The following is an 18,402-nucleotide window of genomic DNA, read 5'->3' as shown; positions in this document are numbered from 1 at the left end:
TAGGCAGGATGGGAGGAACAAATAACTCTTTTTTTTTGAACTAAAGCATTAAAACCAGTTCTTTTCTAAATGAAATTATTATTTTTGCTAAAATGGAGAACCAAGAAGAAATGAAGTGAATTTCCAGCCAAAGCCACGCCAATGAAGACAAGTCCTAGCATCCCTCACCCAAACCAACGAGAGTCCTGTCTCCCTTTTGTTCCCGAGTGTGGTACCCAGAGCCACGGTGTGGGATTTCCAGCCCTGAGCCCCTGCCCTGCCCTGGGGAGCGCTGACCCTCCATCTGTGAGCGGTGTGTCCTAGGGACTCTGCTCACTAGTATTTTGGGGTCAACCACCGTGTGACAGTGATCCTGCTCTGCCTGAGTATTTATTCAACCAGTGAGCCAAGGGGAGTTCACAGCATATTAGTTAAGGCATTTATTTGTTAGAAAATCCGGATTTTGTTTGCTGCTCCCATGGATATTTAATTATCTTATGCAAAGTGGAACGGCAGTGAAACAGACTGGAGAACATTATGCGCAAAACACAGGGGGGAGGAAGGGGAGGGTGCTCAAATGGGTGGTGAGGATGGGGCGGTGTACCCCTGGAGAGTGATACATGTGGGTTTCAACCTCTCTTAGCCAGAGGAGGTGATGCTGCCTAGATTTTCCTCTCTCTGGATGTTGCTGCATCACTGAGCTGTTACGTGAAAGAGGACAGAGAAAGCCTCCCCTCAGCCTTCTCTTCTCCAGGCTGAAGAGTCCCAGCTCTCTCAGCCTTTCCTCATGAGGGAGATGCTCCAATCCCTCAGTCATCTTAGTTGCCCTTCGCTGGACTCTCTCCAGCAGTTCCCTGTCCCTCTTGAACTGAGGACCCCAAAACTGGACACAGTATTCCAGTTATGGCCTCACCAGTGAAAAGTAGAGGGGATTAAAATAAGACTTATTAGCTTCTAGATGACCTTTCCGCCCCCTGTTTTCTCCACGGGTGCACTGTTGCGCAGCTTAAGACAGATGTAATTTCTGTTTGATAGTATCTCTAAGTTTCTTTAGTTCCTGGAATAGTGTACTTCATGTTTGGAGGCATTGTGGCATGTGGCATTCTTCATAATACAAGAACCAAGGTCTGCTTTCCAACGTGGCTGTTGATCTCATGGAGGCTTTGGGTTCATCAGAACGCAGCGCTTCTACGCTATGATTATGCAGTGCTTAAACTCTATTCACAGTTATACATTAGACAAATACATTCATTGAATGATGGAATAGTTTTGGTTGGAAGAGACCTTTAACATCATGGAGTCCCACTGTTTAAATATTCCATTAAAATATTGAAATTTTCTCTCACTTATGTGATTAATCACTCTATCTTGTGTCATCCTAAAACTCTAAATTTTCATTGTTTATGAAAAAAGTATGTGAAAGTGCTGAAAGGTAAGTTTTGACAACCGATGGAACCTATTTAAAAGCAAACCAAAAGTGTGCTCCTCCATATGTTGGGAAATGTTGCCAAAGTCATTTGTTTTCCTTTCTATATTAGGTTTGTTTTAGAAAATGTACTTATCAAAGCCCATTGCAACACAAAGAATATTTATAAATAAATAACATCATACAATTTAGCCGTATTTATTTAAATTAAACATCTTTCCAAACCACATTACAGAAATCTCCTTTGTCGCCCTTAGGCAAAAGTCTGGAGAAACAGTATGGCGTATGCTCGCGGTGTTCTTTGGAGGCCAAAGGCTCTTTTGAAGACACGGATATGGAACTAGAGCAACCAGCTAGGGGTGTGATGGACCTACAGAGCGATGAGAGAATGGATTCTCTCCTCGTTAAGAATAGGGAGGGGGTACCAGATCACATCCTTTATGTCAGTTATACTGCTGTGATCTGCGCCAAAACAACGGAGACACACAAATCCCAGCAAAAATTGGAGGCTGTGGTATTTCTAGGAGATTTTTTAACAGTACACTGAAGTCTCAAGGAAATTGTTTCTGAATTTTCTAACCAACTTCCTGTGGATTCTGCTCAGCATCTTTTTTTTTTACCAAAGGGGAGGGAACAGAAGCTCTTTCGTGATGCTGAACTGATGGTCCCAGTTGTGCAGCCATCTGCACCTTCGCTGCACTGTGATAAAGCCTTGCCTTTACTCCGTGGTGTTAACCGTATGCTTCGCTTTGTTCGGGTAATATATATAGGGGCAGGTCCTAAAGATGCCGGTTTGCCGTGAGGGGTACTTTTTTGTATTTCTTTTGGCTGAAACTTTCTGTAGGAGGAGGACAAACTGGCTGCTTGTGGAGCCTGAGTGCTTGAAATTGGGTGTAATTACACCACTGATATGTCTGCGCAATGGCAAGGTACCCAGAGATGCTACACATGGAACAAGCTCTCGTAGAAAGCTAGCACGGTCTCATGCTAAATATTTGACTGGGTTTTAAGCCCTCTAGGAATACTTTGGGCTTGTTGGTTGTTGTTTTTTATTTGTTTGGCTGTTTTTTTTTTTTTAAATCTACTAGAATCCAGACAGATAGATAGAAATTCAGCTTTACAGAATGCCTTCTTGAGAGTGTGGAGGCTATCAAAACAAAAGTGCGTGCACACACGTGAATTCCCTTTCTCCCTTAATAAAATTGTACAGGTACCAGCCACCAAAAGGTAAGAGACAATGCTAAAATTAATTATGTAAGTAATCTCAGGAGTTAAATTGAGTTTTGTATGCTTTTTCTGTTGCTTTTAACGATTCTCTTAAACAAAATTAAAATTACTGTACGTGGCTTCCTACAGAAGAAACTTTAGAACGTTTTGCTCTTTAAATTTGAAATGAAGTTTGGTACACTGCAAAAGCCTGCAGCCATGAGCCTTATCTTTTATGGGGGCAAGTTGGCAGTAAAACATTTCCAATCAGCTCAGTTGTTCAGCGGCATTACTTCCTCCTGCTGTGAATGCCCAAACCCCATAAAATTAAGTAAGTTTTATAGCTCCAAGATGCAGCGGGTTAGGAGTTGGGTCCTTTCTGCGTGCCCTTCCATGTTCCGTATTTCTCTCCCTTTCAGATTTAGTCCCGTCTGGCAGAGGCGCTAAGGCAAGGGAGGTTGGATAGTGGGAAGAAAGGGTGGCCGCGCTGGCTTCCCCCCAGCTGAACCAGCACTCGAAGCGTCCGCTTCATAGGAAGGGTTTAAGCAGTTCCGTGGGTGCTTGGAAATATAAACCAGCGAGGCTCGATTCTGTCCCTAGTACAAATCACTGGCAAAATTCCCATGGTGAAGAACTGGAAACTAATTAGTGGGTAAAGCAAATACTATCGGATGTTACGGAAGCGCTAAATATAACTCTTCTTGCTGCTCGGCAGACACCAGAAGATTTGCTGTCTGCAGAGCGTATCTGATAAAATGTTATAGAGAACTTGGATGGGGAGGGATAAAAACCACTCGAGAGCTTAATGATCAACAGAAGCTAGCTCTGAGAAGAGAAAACACGAGAAGAAAATGCTAGACAAGCCAATGGCAGTTTGCCTTTTATATACGGAATAAACTGCAGGACTTAGACCTTCAGACTGGAAAGGAGAATTAGAGTCACAAAGCACAAATTGTAGTAAATAAATAAACGATAAAAGTTAAGGTATGTCAGCTTTTCTAAGGTGTTTTTCTTAGGACCTTGGAGACAATTGGTAAATACAAGCTAGGTAAAAGCAAAGCAAGCAGAGAACACTTTGGTTTTGACAGGTTCCCACAACCATTATGGCACAATGCTAATGTTAAAAAAAGTAAGTAAATAAATGCAAATTTTAATCAAATAATTAAAACGGCACTTATATGCTTTTACCAAACGGAGAAAAGCCAAGCTGTTGGGTCTTAACATAATTTTGTGTTCAGTTGAGACTGGTTAGAAAGGGAATCTAGCTGCTTGCTACCTCTGCCCTTTCTTAAGCGCCGCGTGGGCATCGGCCCGTCTGCGAAAGTGTTTAATCTTTTACTGGCGGTGCTGAACCCTTGTCCTGCAATAGCACTTTCCTTCGGGTTAATTAGGTCCCAACACAACGTCCAGTTGATCCAGCGCAGATACGCTGACTGGCAGCAGGAGGCAATGCGTTGGGCAGCGTTGCAAGTGCCGAATTAAAGGTACCCGGAGGCCGTTGCTAAAGGACCCCTCGGATGCATTTGTTAACTCAGCTCCTCGGGCTCTGGGCGCATCATGGCAACAGGGGGAACCCATCTGCTCGCCACAAAAGCCAAAGTTTGCAGGAGGATTTAATAGCACTCAGAGCATTCACACCTATGGGACACGAAGCCCCGTTCACGCTCAGGAGCTGTGGCCGCTGCTGTCTCACTGGCTTTTCATTGCTAAAACACACAGGAATACCCCGGAATAAAATCACTGCCATTCAGTATCCACGCAGGAAAGCACTGACAATCCCAGCATTAACCAGCATCCCGGTTAATTTTCCTAGGCAGTATGACAGCAGCAAAAGAGAACAAACTCTTCAAACAAACGAGAGAGAATGTATTCCACCACCCCCCCCCCCCCCCCCCCTATTTTTGGAGGAAGGGTGGGCATCATTCTCTGTTTTCCATTTCCCCTTCAGTTGTGCCTTTTTGCTACAAACTCGGCCACCGCGAGACACGTTCCTCCAGGAAGGGAGAGGATTCCACCTCACAACTGGGCAGCAGCAACCCTGACTCACTTAGAAGCCGTATCCTTCTATTTTTATACCAATAAATTGAAATACTGTTACAGCATAGACAAGTAGTGAGCAAAGAATATGCTCGTTTAAGCTCAGTGAAATTTTATGGCTTTTATGGTGTTAATTTTATGGCTTCTCAAGCAGAGGTAGATCCCATCTGAGAGGGCTTGGAGCACGGGCAGAGTTGGTGTGTGACAACCTTCCTTAATAAAGTAGGTACAGTCTCATCTTAAATATTCTTAGGGAGTTGAACAGAGGACCTGCTACTGCCACCTCGCTTGCTGTGAAACAACTGTCCTGATTTGCCATATTTCATGCCTGATAAATGCTTTATAATATAAAAAATAATCAGATTTAAAGTAACTCTGAATTCATAGAATCACAGAATTGTCTAGGTTGGAAGAGACCCTCGGGATCATCGAGTCCAACCATCTACCCTACTCTACAAAGTTCTCCCCTACACTATATCCCCCAACACCACATTTAAACGGCTCTTAAAATAAAATTCAAATTAGGTCTGTAGGTTAGACTTTGTTTCTCACCCACAGTGCGGTGTACGCAGCATATTAAGTCAGCAGTGCTACTGAACAGTGTTGAATAAGCGTAACGAATTGAGGCTCGTTAGGTTTTACTTAATGCGTGGCAGTGCTGAAGCGCGAAAAAAACCCTATTTACATCATGCTGAAGATTATTAAATCTGAGATTGAGAGGTTAGCAAAATTACTGAATTTTTCATTGAACTGAGTTTAAAAAGCAAATGAAAGTTGTGGACCTTTGATATTACTCTGGTTGCTATGATGAAAACCAGCTCAAAATGGGAATAAATAGGGAAGAGCCATTAGAAAGAAGGAAAAGTGTGACTGATCAGTACGATTCATTTATTTTAGAAAAAAACCCAGTAAGTACGTAGTGTTTATAGAGAAAATATTCTTACCTGCCAAAGAGGAGATATTAATGATTACTCCTCCATCTCCCCCATTTCCTTTTCTCATGTATTCTAGGCCGAGGTAGGTTCCTCTAATCACAGATGTCTAATAAAGGGAGGAAAGGGATTATTATATTCAGAATATGTTACTTTTGTGCTCCTAAAAACTGAAACTTGCTTTAAACGTGTTGCCTAGAACCTGTATTGCTTTACCAGTGACCTTATTTATGCTTGGAAGGTTAGAAACATGGATGGCATTCCACAGTAATGCAACTCAACAAGTTCAGAAGAGCAACTGCAATGCCCAGAAATAATAGCAGCTTAATTGTTTTTTCTTATTAAGATATCAATAATCAAACCAAAAAGTTATAGCGTGAAATAAATGCTGTGAAGTAAATGAAACACAGGATATGAAATAATTTATAGATGAAGCACACAATTTGTCTTAGGTGCTGGTGGATGACCTGATCCAATTCCCAGCACTTTTGTTGAGACAAACTTCTCTACGTTATAAAAAATGTATAGACAGTATCTAAAGATAATGCTAACACTTGGAACTCCATTTGGCTAAAGGCGTGAGATCCCTTTTCAGGGATAAGTTATATGTTATATTTCTGGTCCCAGCATATTAAAAATCTGTGTTCTTTTCTGTCTGAGGTTACGGGCGTTTTACCGTTCCTCTCAAAAGAAGGTTAACCCAAACAGCCAAATACAATAAGGTAAAAAAGCATTTGAAGAGCTGTGAAACATGGGGTTAGCGTAGTATTAGCTGCAGTATGGGATTTTTAACATGTTTTTTAACACAAAGATCTTTGAAGAAGAAAATTTTGCTGAGACCTGTGTTATCTTGATTCCTTAAAATCTGGTTTTGAGCCTTACTGCAGTCAGAGCTTCTGCTGAGATTCATCTCGCCAAACTTCAGATGTTTAAACCGAGACAGCTAAAGGTGCACTGGGCCCGGGGTTATCGGCCTCCTAAAGGCATGGAGTGGTCGAGTCTTTCCCACAGAGTAAGTCACTTTACCAGAGACTTGAACAAGTGGCGGCAGAAAGGCAGCAGGCAGTGCTGCTGGTGGAAGATACTAACTTTAATGGAATGCTGCAATATTACTGCGTTAGTGATGAGTTTCATAGTTATTTACTGATTCTGTCAGATCTCTCCGTAGTCCGTTCACATTTGGTTTACAATTTCCAGTTAAAATGCACAAGCGTCTTGAGTTTTATTTTTCTGGAAATATTATTTCAATTTTAAAATGAGAACTCCGTTTATATTTTATTACTGTTTAGTGCTATTTATTTGACCCAAATTAAGATGTTCAAAAGATGAAGTGGCCCTGCAAATATGTTCACATCTGCACACAATTATTTCACCGAGAGTTTTGACCAGGGAAAGTTTACAGAATTGTGAATCATGGAGAAGGAAATCTCCCCAAGTAATAAAAAAAACACACTAAAAAAATATATATATCTGCATATGACTAAACCCTAGTGGGTAGTGGCTAGGTGTACTGCAAATTAAAAGCTTTTAAAATCAGAATATTAAGTATTTTTTCTGCCGTTATCTAAATTCCCAAACCAAAATTGGAATAATTTAAAGACCTGTATTACATTTCATTTTTATTAGCTGATAATTTTAGACATACGTGTTATAAAACTTAAAGTCCTAATTCAAGTTCTGTTGCCCTTTGCACTTACTGGTTTTAACAGGAATCGGACTCGGAGGGCCGCATGTGCTGCTTTAGTCATATTGCTTCTTGGTTGCCCAAGTAACATGAAGTTAAGCTGCCCACTACAAGGGATAAAACAGCTTGAGACCTCATTACCAAGTTTGCTTTGATTTCGATAAAGAATCAGCTTTTTTCATTTTCTATAGTTTTGCGGCATTCTATGTATATTTTCAATACCAATATATTTTCAGTACACTAATTCCCTGGAATAATATAAAAAAAAAATAAAATAAAAATCACAAAAAATGAATAGTTCAAACTTCTGAAATAACATTTTAAACTTCTCTTACACAAAAAATTCCAATAAAAAGCTTTTTTGTTTTTCTTCTGGAAAGTTTCATCTGAAGTAGCATACTTTTAAAAATATTTTGATTAATATCAAAAGAATGTTATTGATTAAATGTTTTAACAGAAACTTTCCAAAGCACTGTCTTCGGTGGCTTGTAAAATACCAAACTAAATCTGATTTCTCTTGCATGTGCTGGAAAGTTTCAGAGCCGTTGTAAATGTAGTCAAGTGCTGTTTAATGCTGATTGTCATATAGAAATTTTAAAGGATTTATTGAAAAAGAAGCTCGTTAATGCCGGGTAGCGTTGCTGTAAGGTATCCGTATCCTGAACATAAACTCATTGGCAGCTCAACCGACCTGGATGTAAGGGTGGGTGGTGGGTTTTTTTTAACATACGCATGGGACAGGCTGTACTCAAGACATTTTAGGAAGGAAGGGGTTAATGCTGCCTGGGAGAGCAGGTTCGGGTCCTGCCCTGCAGCGGTGGCTCAGCCTGTTGAATGGAGAAAGAGAACTCCACTTAGGATGATTAGAGGAAATAAATCAGCTGGAGGAGGAAGTAGCTTGGGGCTCCTTGAGGATTTTTCTATTCCTCCAGACTTCTCATTCAAGGAGATAATCGAGCTAGATGAGACTTTGGCCAAACCACAATTATAAGACAAGGAAAAAGCGGGTAGCTTGACTCGCAGATCAAAATCACTGTACTGCTCTTTTTCCTCTCCAGACTCCGGTAATTTAGCATTTCATCAAGCAGCCAGGGAAGCCTTCTCCTGTACGTCGGTACTGTGAGAGGTTGTCTTCAGAATTAACGCAGACTTTCATTCAGATATTGCCCTTTCACCTGCTGTTATCCTTGCAAAAAACTTCTCATCGGGTGCGGGTGATTGCGGGTGACGTGGCTATTTCTAATGTTTGGGCTGGTAACACAAAGAGTTATTCTGGAGGTAAACTCTGAACCAAATTTGCAGGGTGAGAAGAACCCAGCTGTCTGCACAGTCAGCAGACGGCACTTCAGGTGACAGACGTTGTGTGATGGAACACCCATTCTCTTGCCGGAATTCCCCTCTCACCAGGAGAGAAAGTCCTCTCAGTAGTTATCCAAGGAAGAACAGCAGCGGCTGAACTTCCCGTAGTGCGAAAGCCCCACAACGTGTGCTGGGAAGCCTTAGTGCCACTTCCCAGTCCAGCCGGTCCACCCAGTCGGCAGAGTGAAGCTGGCTGTCCTAACTGAGTGCCAAACATTCAAATGGCAAAGACGTTTTCCAAAGAACAATAGTTTTCCAAAGAACAATAGTGTACTGTTGTTTGGTTTTGTTATGAACTCCATCTTTGCAAGCGCACAAATTGCAGCCTCCGGCCTCCTCGCAGGTGGAGTGCAACTTTGGATTCCTATTTGTTGACATTGGAATACTTCATCCGAGTTCCAGAAGAAAGCTTGTCAGCTGTTGCTTCACTGTACCGTGAAATACCCAACAGAATGTAAACCAGGCAAAGGATGACGTGGTTTGCGCGGCCCAGTTTCCTTGTTTTGGGATATGATGAAAAACGTCTGCAATTTACCTTTCAATACACTGAAAGAAACTAATGGTGTCTTCAGGTTGTGGAGTTCTCCATGTGTATTTTTAAGAATAATAATTTAGTGCCATGCTCTTCACCACCAATAATGCAGAGTTTGTATAGTGGAAATTCTGGGAAAGTTAACATTCTGGGAAAGCTAACATTATAAATTACCTAATTAAAACAAGTCAGGCAACTTTTTTTTTTTTTTTTTTTTTTTTAAGATGAAAATATGCTGCGAGGCTTAACTTTGCACAACAAAGCGTGCTGCATTTGAGAGTTGAATTTTTTACAATTCCTTTGTTTATGACTGCATTTAGCTGCATGGATATTGTCCATGAACATGTCAAGAGCCAAGAGTCAAAAGGTGGTCAAATTTGCAATTAAATAAAGGTAAAGTGAAAATTGGGAAAGCTCACTCTAACCTAGTGGGGTTTTTTTGCTCCTGGCCACTGAAAATTAGTGTAATTCAAAATAAAAAATAATCTAAATGTTTTTCCTCCTAGCTGTTGAAAAATCTGTGATGGTAGCGATACTGCTGTTTGTTTTCTTACCAAAATACAGTGTTTTACTGTAGCACATAATGAAGAGGGACCATCAAGGTGCACCGCAGGTCTGAGTGTGCTCCCAAGAGAGGCAATTTTACTCAACTGCCAGTAGAAAATTTAGGATTCTTTCCAATAAAGTTATAATGTGGAGTGTGGGAATATCTGCTAGCGTGAGCTTCCATAAATTACAGATTTAAATTAGAGGCGATCAGACATTCTGGAGCACCGTACAGTAGCCAACCCAGAACTTAGTATCTGACAGCATGGCAAATTTTGCAAAATAATTGTGCAAATACTCAAAACGTTTGCAGTTGCTTTGGGAAGTATCATATCAGCAATCACAAACGTACTTAACAAATCGTTAAATGGCACTTTAGGTATCAGTGTCAAAATCAGAAACAAAACTGACAAAATCTATGATTCTCGACATTTCTATGTATCCCACAGCTGTATAGTTTTAATTGTATTGTTCTAAAAGAAATCATATATTGAACCTCTGATTCTAATAAGACTCCAAGTCTTCAACAGAGACCTAATTCATTTTTTCTGGTGTTAGGAACCAGCGTTAGCCAGTGTTGTACAATGTTTTTGTATTCCAACGTTACACCCGTAAGCCAATTTTCATACTCTGTGTTTCATTTTAGCTTGATCTATTAAAAAAAATAAAAAGGCGTTCTTCAGTGATGGTGCCAGAACATCATTAATTGTCGTCCTTTACAAGTGACAACTACTTTGAAAGTAATTTAGTACACAGTGCTTTTTTCCTAGTGTTTCAAGGCAGGTGTTCCAACTGACGTAGTTTTTTATTCCTATTTAATAAGATTTCCCTTGCCACCTCTCGTCCGCTACCTCTGCTGTCTCCTGTGCATGGTAATATTCTATGCTGAGAAACTATAACTGTATCTGCACTCCTTTGGTGCTGAAGATGACTATTGTTATCAAGGTGACAAGGCAATATGAATTCCTCTGAGAGAAGAAAGTGGTAATCAGTAATCCATCCTAACGTTATAGGGAGGTTTCTGAGCTAATCCAGTTCAGCTCTAGGGATACCCAACAAAAACAAACGAAAGAGCCATTGACTTGTGGTTTCATAAAGCAGGTTAGCACAGAGCTGGAATTTGACCCAAGATCATTTGACTTTCGTACTGTGATGTTGTAAATTGATGGCTATCTATAAGGAAACGTTTCAAGGTACTTGACGAACTGCGTAAGACGAACTTCAGAAGTCTGAAGCTAAGTGCTGCTGGTGATATTCATGGAAAATTTTAGCATTTTGCTGTTGGACAGGGAGGTGGGACGGATTTTGCCTTTAATGTAGATTTTCTAGGAAGCAGACAGGCTGCAGCAAGAGTGCAAGTCCCTTGGCATTCCTATGGGTAGGTCAGTTTACTCGTTATATGACATGAAATTGCAGAGGCTTGAGTTTGAGTTTCCAGCTCAAACTGTAGAAAAAAAGAAGCCCAGAGAGGGAGAGGCAGACAGGGGGAAGGAATGTGCGGTGGGATTTGCTCATTTGCTCATCAGTAGCTTTCGTATGATGTGGGAGTGAATTAACAATGTTGTATTTTTTTTACTGTGCCGTTTTCTTTACTTCCCCCCTCCCCTCCCCGTTCCTGAAGGACACGGGAATAGGATTGCATTTTGAGTAGCTGGGGTTAAGTAGTTCTTGGCTCAAAGAAATTTGCTTTTCATTGTACGTTCCACATTGGCCACTGTAAATCTGTAAGCTAAGAAGTTCATTGACTTACTGTGCAGTTAAGGTAAGTCTGTGTCTTTCCTACTGCAATATGAACAACAAAAATAATTTTACTTACAGGCTCCTGTATTGCACTGAGAGGACTGACCCCCACGCCACTGATTTCAGGGTAAGTGGTCCTTCTCACTTTTTGGTGGCCACATCTCTCCCAGGGCACTTAGTCCTCTTTCTGACATCAAATTATGCTGCAGAATAAGCAACTAAGCCATTGAACATCAGAGTTTGGGTATTTCTGGTTGTCTTAGAACACAAGCTTGATAAACTAGTTACCTATGCCATTTTGTCTTCTACAGATAGCACTGTGGGGTTTGTTTTGTGTCTATGTTGGTGGCATTAAGACACAGCGCTCACCCCTGTCTGTACTGTGGGACCTGGTGGGAATTCCCACCTGCTGAATGCAGCTATCTGTCCCGGTCACGTTCTTTTGGGATGAAAGTTCAGTCCTTGTACACTGGGAAAGGAGAGCAAGGTGTAAGGACCAGAGGAAGGTTGCAGCATACTACCAACGGATCCCATTTATGGCTTGCACAATAGACCAGCCTTGTGGTGATCACGAAGTCCTTATCCCAAAAATAAACAAAATTAATCATTTCTGAAGTGTGCCTAGTTACCCTTCTGGTTTTTGGTGAGACATTAATCGGCCTTTTGAGGAATAGTTCCTTACTGATGAGCAAATGAATTGGTTTGGAAGGTTTGCTAGTTGCTGGAATCTTTCTTTCCCCATGAGCTATATTGAAGAGAGCCACACATATACAGTGTTCCATTCTCTTCTCTGTAGCACCGATCCAGGTATTTTGGAGGGACAAACCCTGAGTTAGGTAGCTTTTATTTTAGAAAAGGACTTCTCTAAATTCACAAAAACTTACTACCTTTGTCATTCACGGAACTAAATTGTGCAAACCCATGAAAAATGCAAAAACTTGGAATCGTTGGCTACTGCCCCACTCTGCCCAGTAATGAAGGATGAGACTGTCCTGCACCTGGACAAATTTTACATGTATGTTTGAATTCTACTTCTCTCTGGGCAACACTTAAATAATTGGATCCCATATGACTCAGGTTTTTTGGCATGCCCAAGTTATGGCCTGCAGTTTAAGGTTTTGCCAGAATAATGTGTTAAGATGTCCAAAGCCATTACATAAACAGGAGATAATTGTGATTTTGCTGTTCATTGTGATTTTGCTGTCAAACTCTTTTGTGAGTCTATTTAATCTCATTTGGGGAATCGGTTTAAATATACCAACAAATAATTAATTTGTTGGCATAAGAAAACAGTAAGATAGTCAAAATGTTATGTAAAGTGCATCTGTAGTTTTGATTCAGGAAATATTTAAAATGTAAGAGTATGTGATGCCAGTACTGCTGCACTTAACTGTACACCTCAACCTACGTCAGGTTTCAGAAATCTCCAATATGAGCATAAAAAAGGAACCTCCACGTAAATTTTGGGATTGTCTTAGTATAAAGTGTGCTAAGTGCATTTGTAAAGAGAAAAGATACTGTAATTAAGCAGCCACTATAATTACAGTGGTTGCAGAAAGCCTACGTCATCAACACAGGATAAAATTAGGGAAGCTTCTTAGTACACCAAATTGTGTTGAACTAACAGGCATGTTCAAGGCTTACAAAGATGTGGGCGTTTTTCTTTCTTTGGGGACTTGAAGAGGAAAAAGTCAGATTATAAAATTTCTGGATTGCTTCGGCATAAATTCTTGTGAAGTTGCACACAAGAAACACTGTTCTTGTCACGCTGGAGGACTGTAGGGAGGACTCTTGATAAGAACATATGTGTCATATGTCCTTGTGCTAATTCTGTGCGTGGGGGTGTGTGTGCATCGCGGGCTGTTGAAACTACATTGGCAATATCCATTTAAAATGGAATTCCTGTATGGCTGCCAAGACCATTTTTTATATACCGTAATAATAAGAGTGTACGGTTGTATGGGTATGAGTAGTTGAAGCTGCCATTCATCAAGTTGATATGGATCGAGTCAAGTCTATCGGCTTTGGAGTTTTGCGGTGAGGAATGGATGGCATTGCTGGAATGCTTAACTAAAAAAGGTAATAGAAATATTAATAAAGTAACAAAAAAGTGGATGTTGCTTAGCAGAAAATACAGCAAAACAGTGGGAAGCACTGCAACAGAAATCTCTGTTTAGGGGTTGATATTCTCCCCCCCCATCTTTATCAAGCTGCCTTTTCTCCCTCTCAGGGAACTGTAATGGATGCAGGCAGGAACTGTGTTTTATTCCCTCTTTTTCCTTCTCAATTACGTCCCGCTTTTCTTCTTCTTCGTTTCTGTTCTTCATGCTTTCTCAAGCAGTACTGTCAGGGAACTTCCTTGCGCTCCTTTAAAAACGTTCCCGAAGACCAACCGGTTCTGTGAACTTTTTTAGCCATAAAGAACACACCCCATGCGTGTTTGTTCTGATTTATCTTGCTCTCTACTGCTCTACTTCTGTACTTTGTACTTTATACTGGGGCAGGGAATATTTGTTGTATCAGTATATAAATGATATCATTAAGATGAAGACTGGCATGTAGAGGGTTTTTTTTTTCCTTTTTTTTTTTAAAGTAGAAAATATGTGCATAATGTGTATCAAAATGTGAGTCTATAGAAGTTATTCCTGTTCGTAGGGATAATACAAAGGATGCTTAAAATGTCCAATGTTGGGGAGACATTTTAAAATCATGTATTTCATACATATTTTGCTCCTTCGTCTACAAGAAGCAAAGAATATTTCATGGAACCAACCAATACAACATACGAAATGCAGCAGCTGCTGTTCTTCAGTTGTTGTAGTTAAAAAGCAAAAAATGCAAAATGTTCTGTCTTGGTTGATGGAAATGGCAGTAACCAGACAGAAATACCCTATGGAAATAAGCTAGTGAGGTGACTCAAGGCTAGACAGGGAAAGAAGATTCAAATCAAAAGATAAATGAGGATATTTGGATTTTAGAGTGTCCTTGATTTTACCCACATGGCTGTACTTCTACTCTGCTTGATCATTTTAGATGTTCTTATTCCAGCCACCACCATGCATTGATGACATTTTTCAACCTTCAACAGTTAATTAAGTCTTTAGGAGACTTATGGTGAACTTACCTATACAATAATGTATAAACGATATACTCTTTCTTTTTTTTTTTTCTTTTAATTTTTAGGGGCAATAGCTTGATAGTTAAACATATATATTTGTAAGACTTGGATTCCAGTTTTTCTGCTATTTGAGATGGTTCAAACCCATCTCCGGACTGCTTCAGCCCAATCGCTGGCAATAAGAGAAAAAGAATAACAGACGGAGGTTCTCAATGCCTTTTGTTTGAAGCTCTTGGCCTTGAAAAATTGTTTGGACACCACTCGAAGTTAGGCTGTTTACCCAGACGGTAAACACCTTCAAGATGTGCTGATCAGAAATGCATTTTTTTTTGAGCTAAATTTAAAGGTGAATCACAGACAAATGTGTTTCTCACATGGACTTCAATTTTTCTTGTGATGACTATCTGTGCTTGCAAATGTGACAGGTGGATGGCTGCCTATGCTGCCGTACCCTGTGTTAAACCAGGCACAAAAATAAAGAAAAATAAGTCATCTAGAACACAGCTAAAGTCTGCTTTCAAATTCGAGGGATCTGTCCCAACAGATATCGACGTTGCATAGCACTGAAGATGTCATGCTCCTGTTACTTCACAATATGAAGTTTCCTGGTGTTGAATTTGTCAGAATGTTTTAGAAAGGAAAGAGGGAGGAAGAAATATGTGTAGTTAAATCTTAAAGAAAGTGTAAAGAAAAGGCAAAGGAAATTGAACAAATGTATTTCTCTCATTGTGAACATTTTAATCTGTGATTTCAGTTCAGTCCCTTCCAAGAATAAGCAAATTTGAATTTGAATAGATATAAAAGATCAAGAAAAAGTATTAGTAAATCTAACTTTTTTTTTTTTTTTCCAAATACATATTTTCCCATTAATTTTTCCATAGCTTGTCTCATATGCAGCTTGTATTACTTGTCCTGGCGTCTTTTTGTTAGTTTGTTTTCATGGAGTCATTAGGATTCAAAGACTTGGGTACCTTTGTCCTTAAAACTTTTGACAAAACAAACTTTTAATTTTTTTTATCCTGAGCTTTCTTGTTGCCTTGACAAATTCCAAAGGACTGATTAGAGAAAACTCCACGTTGCACTCTTCCACCTTCCTTTGGCTACTTTCTTGGCAGATCTAGATTACACCACTTTGTAAGTGCGGTCATAGGGGTGACTTACTGACTCACCATCAAATTAGAACTTCACAGGTGGTAGAACACAAGTTGGTCAGAATGTTATTGACCTAGAAAGTTGCTCTTTCCTTTGGAGCTGGGCTCTCCTTGCAGTGTAGTCTAAATTAAAAAAACTTTCAACAGAGAAACAGATCTTGTGATCTCACCTGATGAGATGCCAGATAATATCAAAGAACTGGCAACAGTCTGTTTGAAAATAAATTTTACAGGCTCGTTGAATGTACTGGGTTTTAGCAAGTAAGTGCTCTGAAGTGGTGTGCTTCTGCCGGTGGTGATGGTGACATGGCCTATATGAAAATCTCAGGCTTTCCCTCTTGCTTCATTGGTGAAGAAACGGTGGAGCTCTTAGTTGAACAAGTTTTCTTGTAATACCAAAAAATGACAACTTACTGTCTAACACAGCCCGGCTGGGTCTCACAAATAGCGAAAATGTTCTAAAATGTTGGTATAAACAGCCTGACCTCCTGTAGGTGCAGCTCTGCTGCTTTGGGCACCGCATTGTTCCACCTACTTGGGACTTCGTCGGGTTTTACAGAGAGAGTTTTGTCTGGCGTTAGCCTGAGTACCTCTACACAGGGCCAGACGTCTTGGATAGACAACTGAAATGTGGGCGGTGGGTGCTTCAGCGGTTAGTACGTACGCAGTTACGGGGTCACTGATTCAATGGCCGTGCTCACCAACCCAATCGTTCCTGCTCTGTCGTATGGCACAATCGGTACACACCAAGGGCTGTTAAGCGTATTCCAGCATTAAAGAAAGTAGCAACACGTGAAAGGAAATAATTCTTACCAAGTTAATTTGTATAGTGCTTTCCCAGTCCTTCTCATTGTTGACTCCAGCGTTGTTGACCACAATATCCAACCTCCCAAAGTGTTCGATTACTTTTTTGAAAGCACCTATAGTGAGATCCAAGGGTGAGATTTCTTAGCGCTTATGGAAAGTAACATGTAAAATTACAATGCATGCATGCAAATGAACGTTTTATTAGTCTACCAAAATGTCTTCACTGTTTCTTAACCACTAATGAGCAACATGCAATTAAATGCTTTATCAAACCATTCACCAATGGTAAACATATTCAGGAAAAACGAAAGGATTAAGATACCGTAGTCCCCTTTTCATTCAGTTTTACAATGCCTGATACCGGAAGCTAAGGAGAGCTCTCAGCACCCATGCAATTTTTATCAGATAGGATGTTTGGCACCCTAATGATATACATTAAGTATTTATAGCTTGATTTCTAGCAGTTTGATACAGCTGGTGAATTCAAGATTTGGCACCATCTATTTTAAAGGAAAAAATAAAAGCTTCGTGTGTTCAGAACAATTTTCTTGGTTGAGTCTGAATTTAACGTAGGAACGCAATTCTTTTCCAGTAATATAACTGATATGAATCTTTCAACTACAAGTAATTCAATGTAATTCCTGTTAAAATGTATCCATTTATGAATAAATTGTTATACATCCTACTTGTCAGGTAACTGTAATAATGTGTTTCCCAAATTCAAATCTTGTTCCTTCTGTTGATGAAAATAGCGACCCGTCTTCCAAAGAATTTCAAAATAAAGAACTGGGAAACTTCCACGATGACATTGTGTTCTCCCAGGTGACAGTGTTTGAACTAAGATAAAAGATATGTGTGGAAAAACACGATGATGTCATAGAGACGAGCAAACTTATCTAGGCTGGCTGTGCTTTGACAGGGCAGTTGGATGAGATGACCTCCAGATGTTCATTCCAGACGAAGGTTTCCCACGGCTGCAGACACTATCTGACACGTATGTATGCCGCTTGTTTGTTTTTCCCTCCAAATATTGTTCCTCATCACTAAATATTTATTATTATGTAAACCAAGACACGCCCTCCCCCCCCCAAATATTGCTTTAAAAAACATCATTTGGTGACTGACGACAAATCCAGAGTATTTCAGGTATAGTGAAGTTATGCTCATCAGGCCTTAATGAAACCTCGTCACTAAAAGGTGATCCCAGGGCCCTCCTAATTTTCTGATCTTGGCTACGAGCGGCAGTCGGGAGCACAGCAGCGGCTTTGAGACATCTCCCTTTTCTGCAGCAGTCGCAGGGGTTTACCAAGCTTTTTTCTCGCACCGGATGGTCGGTACTGTTACAGCCTTTGCCTGGATGCTGCAGGTCCATCACAGTCACCATCTTGTCCTCAGAACAAGAGCTGGGCAGCTGATAGGAAAGGTTTTTATTTTGTTTATTTGTTTTTATTTGCCTTTATCGTACAGATTTTTCTAACGGTCTTATTCTGTACTGTAATATTTCAATATTACTAGAGCCTCTATTTTTGGCTGGCCGCCTTTTTGGCTTTTGGTGTGTTTGTTGCTAATTCATTCTCCGGTTTCTCAACTTAACTCTTCAGTCACGTCTCATCTTTCCAATCCTGCATCAGCACGGGCAAATGAAAACCTTGGGCTTTATTAAGAGCAGAACTGATTATTTCACCTAGTTTCAATGAATAAAATAAATACAATTTGGGTCCTCAATCAGCTTCCAAATTTTGGAAACTGGCTCTCTAGTTCCCTTTTAAGTCTCCTCTAAAATAGCATCTTTCATCAACCTCATTCTTAATAGAATCTTTTGCCTTCAAAAACCACCATGGATAATAGTACTTTTGCCAATTGTTTGTTTATTAAATTCACCCGG

General features: G+C 40.2%; 1 protein-coding gene across 1 annotated transcript in view; it reads right to left on the bottom strand.

Annotated features, from left to right (window-relative positions):
• Positions 1–17,901, bottom strand: part of HPGD (hydroxyprostaglandin dehydrogenase 15-(NAD)) — a 24,107-nt gene extending 6,206 nt beyond the window's left edge. The window contains exons 1-3 of the mRNA XM_009882023.1: positions 17,856–17,901; positions 16,524–16,630; positions 5,593–5,689 (exon numbers count right to left, since the gene is read on the bottom strand). Coding sequence (XP_009880325.1) covers positions 5,593–5,689; positions 16,524–16,630; positions 17,856–17,901 — 250 coding nt within the window. The remainder of the gene's footprint in view (positions 1–5,592; positions 5,690–16,523; positions 16,631–17,855) is intronic.
• Between the last annotated feature and the right edge of the window lie 501 nt (positions 17,902–18,402).

Source organism: Charadrius vociferus, unplaced genomic scaffold, assembly GCF_000708025.1.
Source record: "Charadrius vociferus isolate BGI_N301 unplaced genomic scaffold, ASM70802v2 scaffold141, whole genome shotgun sequence".
In the NCBI taxonomy this organism is placed as follows: domain Eukaryota; kingdom Metazoa; phylum Chordata; class Aves; order Charadriiformes; family Charadriidae; genus Charadrius; species Charadrius vociferus.
The sequence above is the reverse complement of the archived record's forward strand: the minus strand, read 5'-3'. Positions and strand labels throughout refer to the sequence as shown.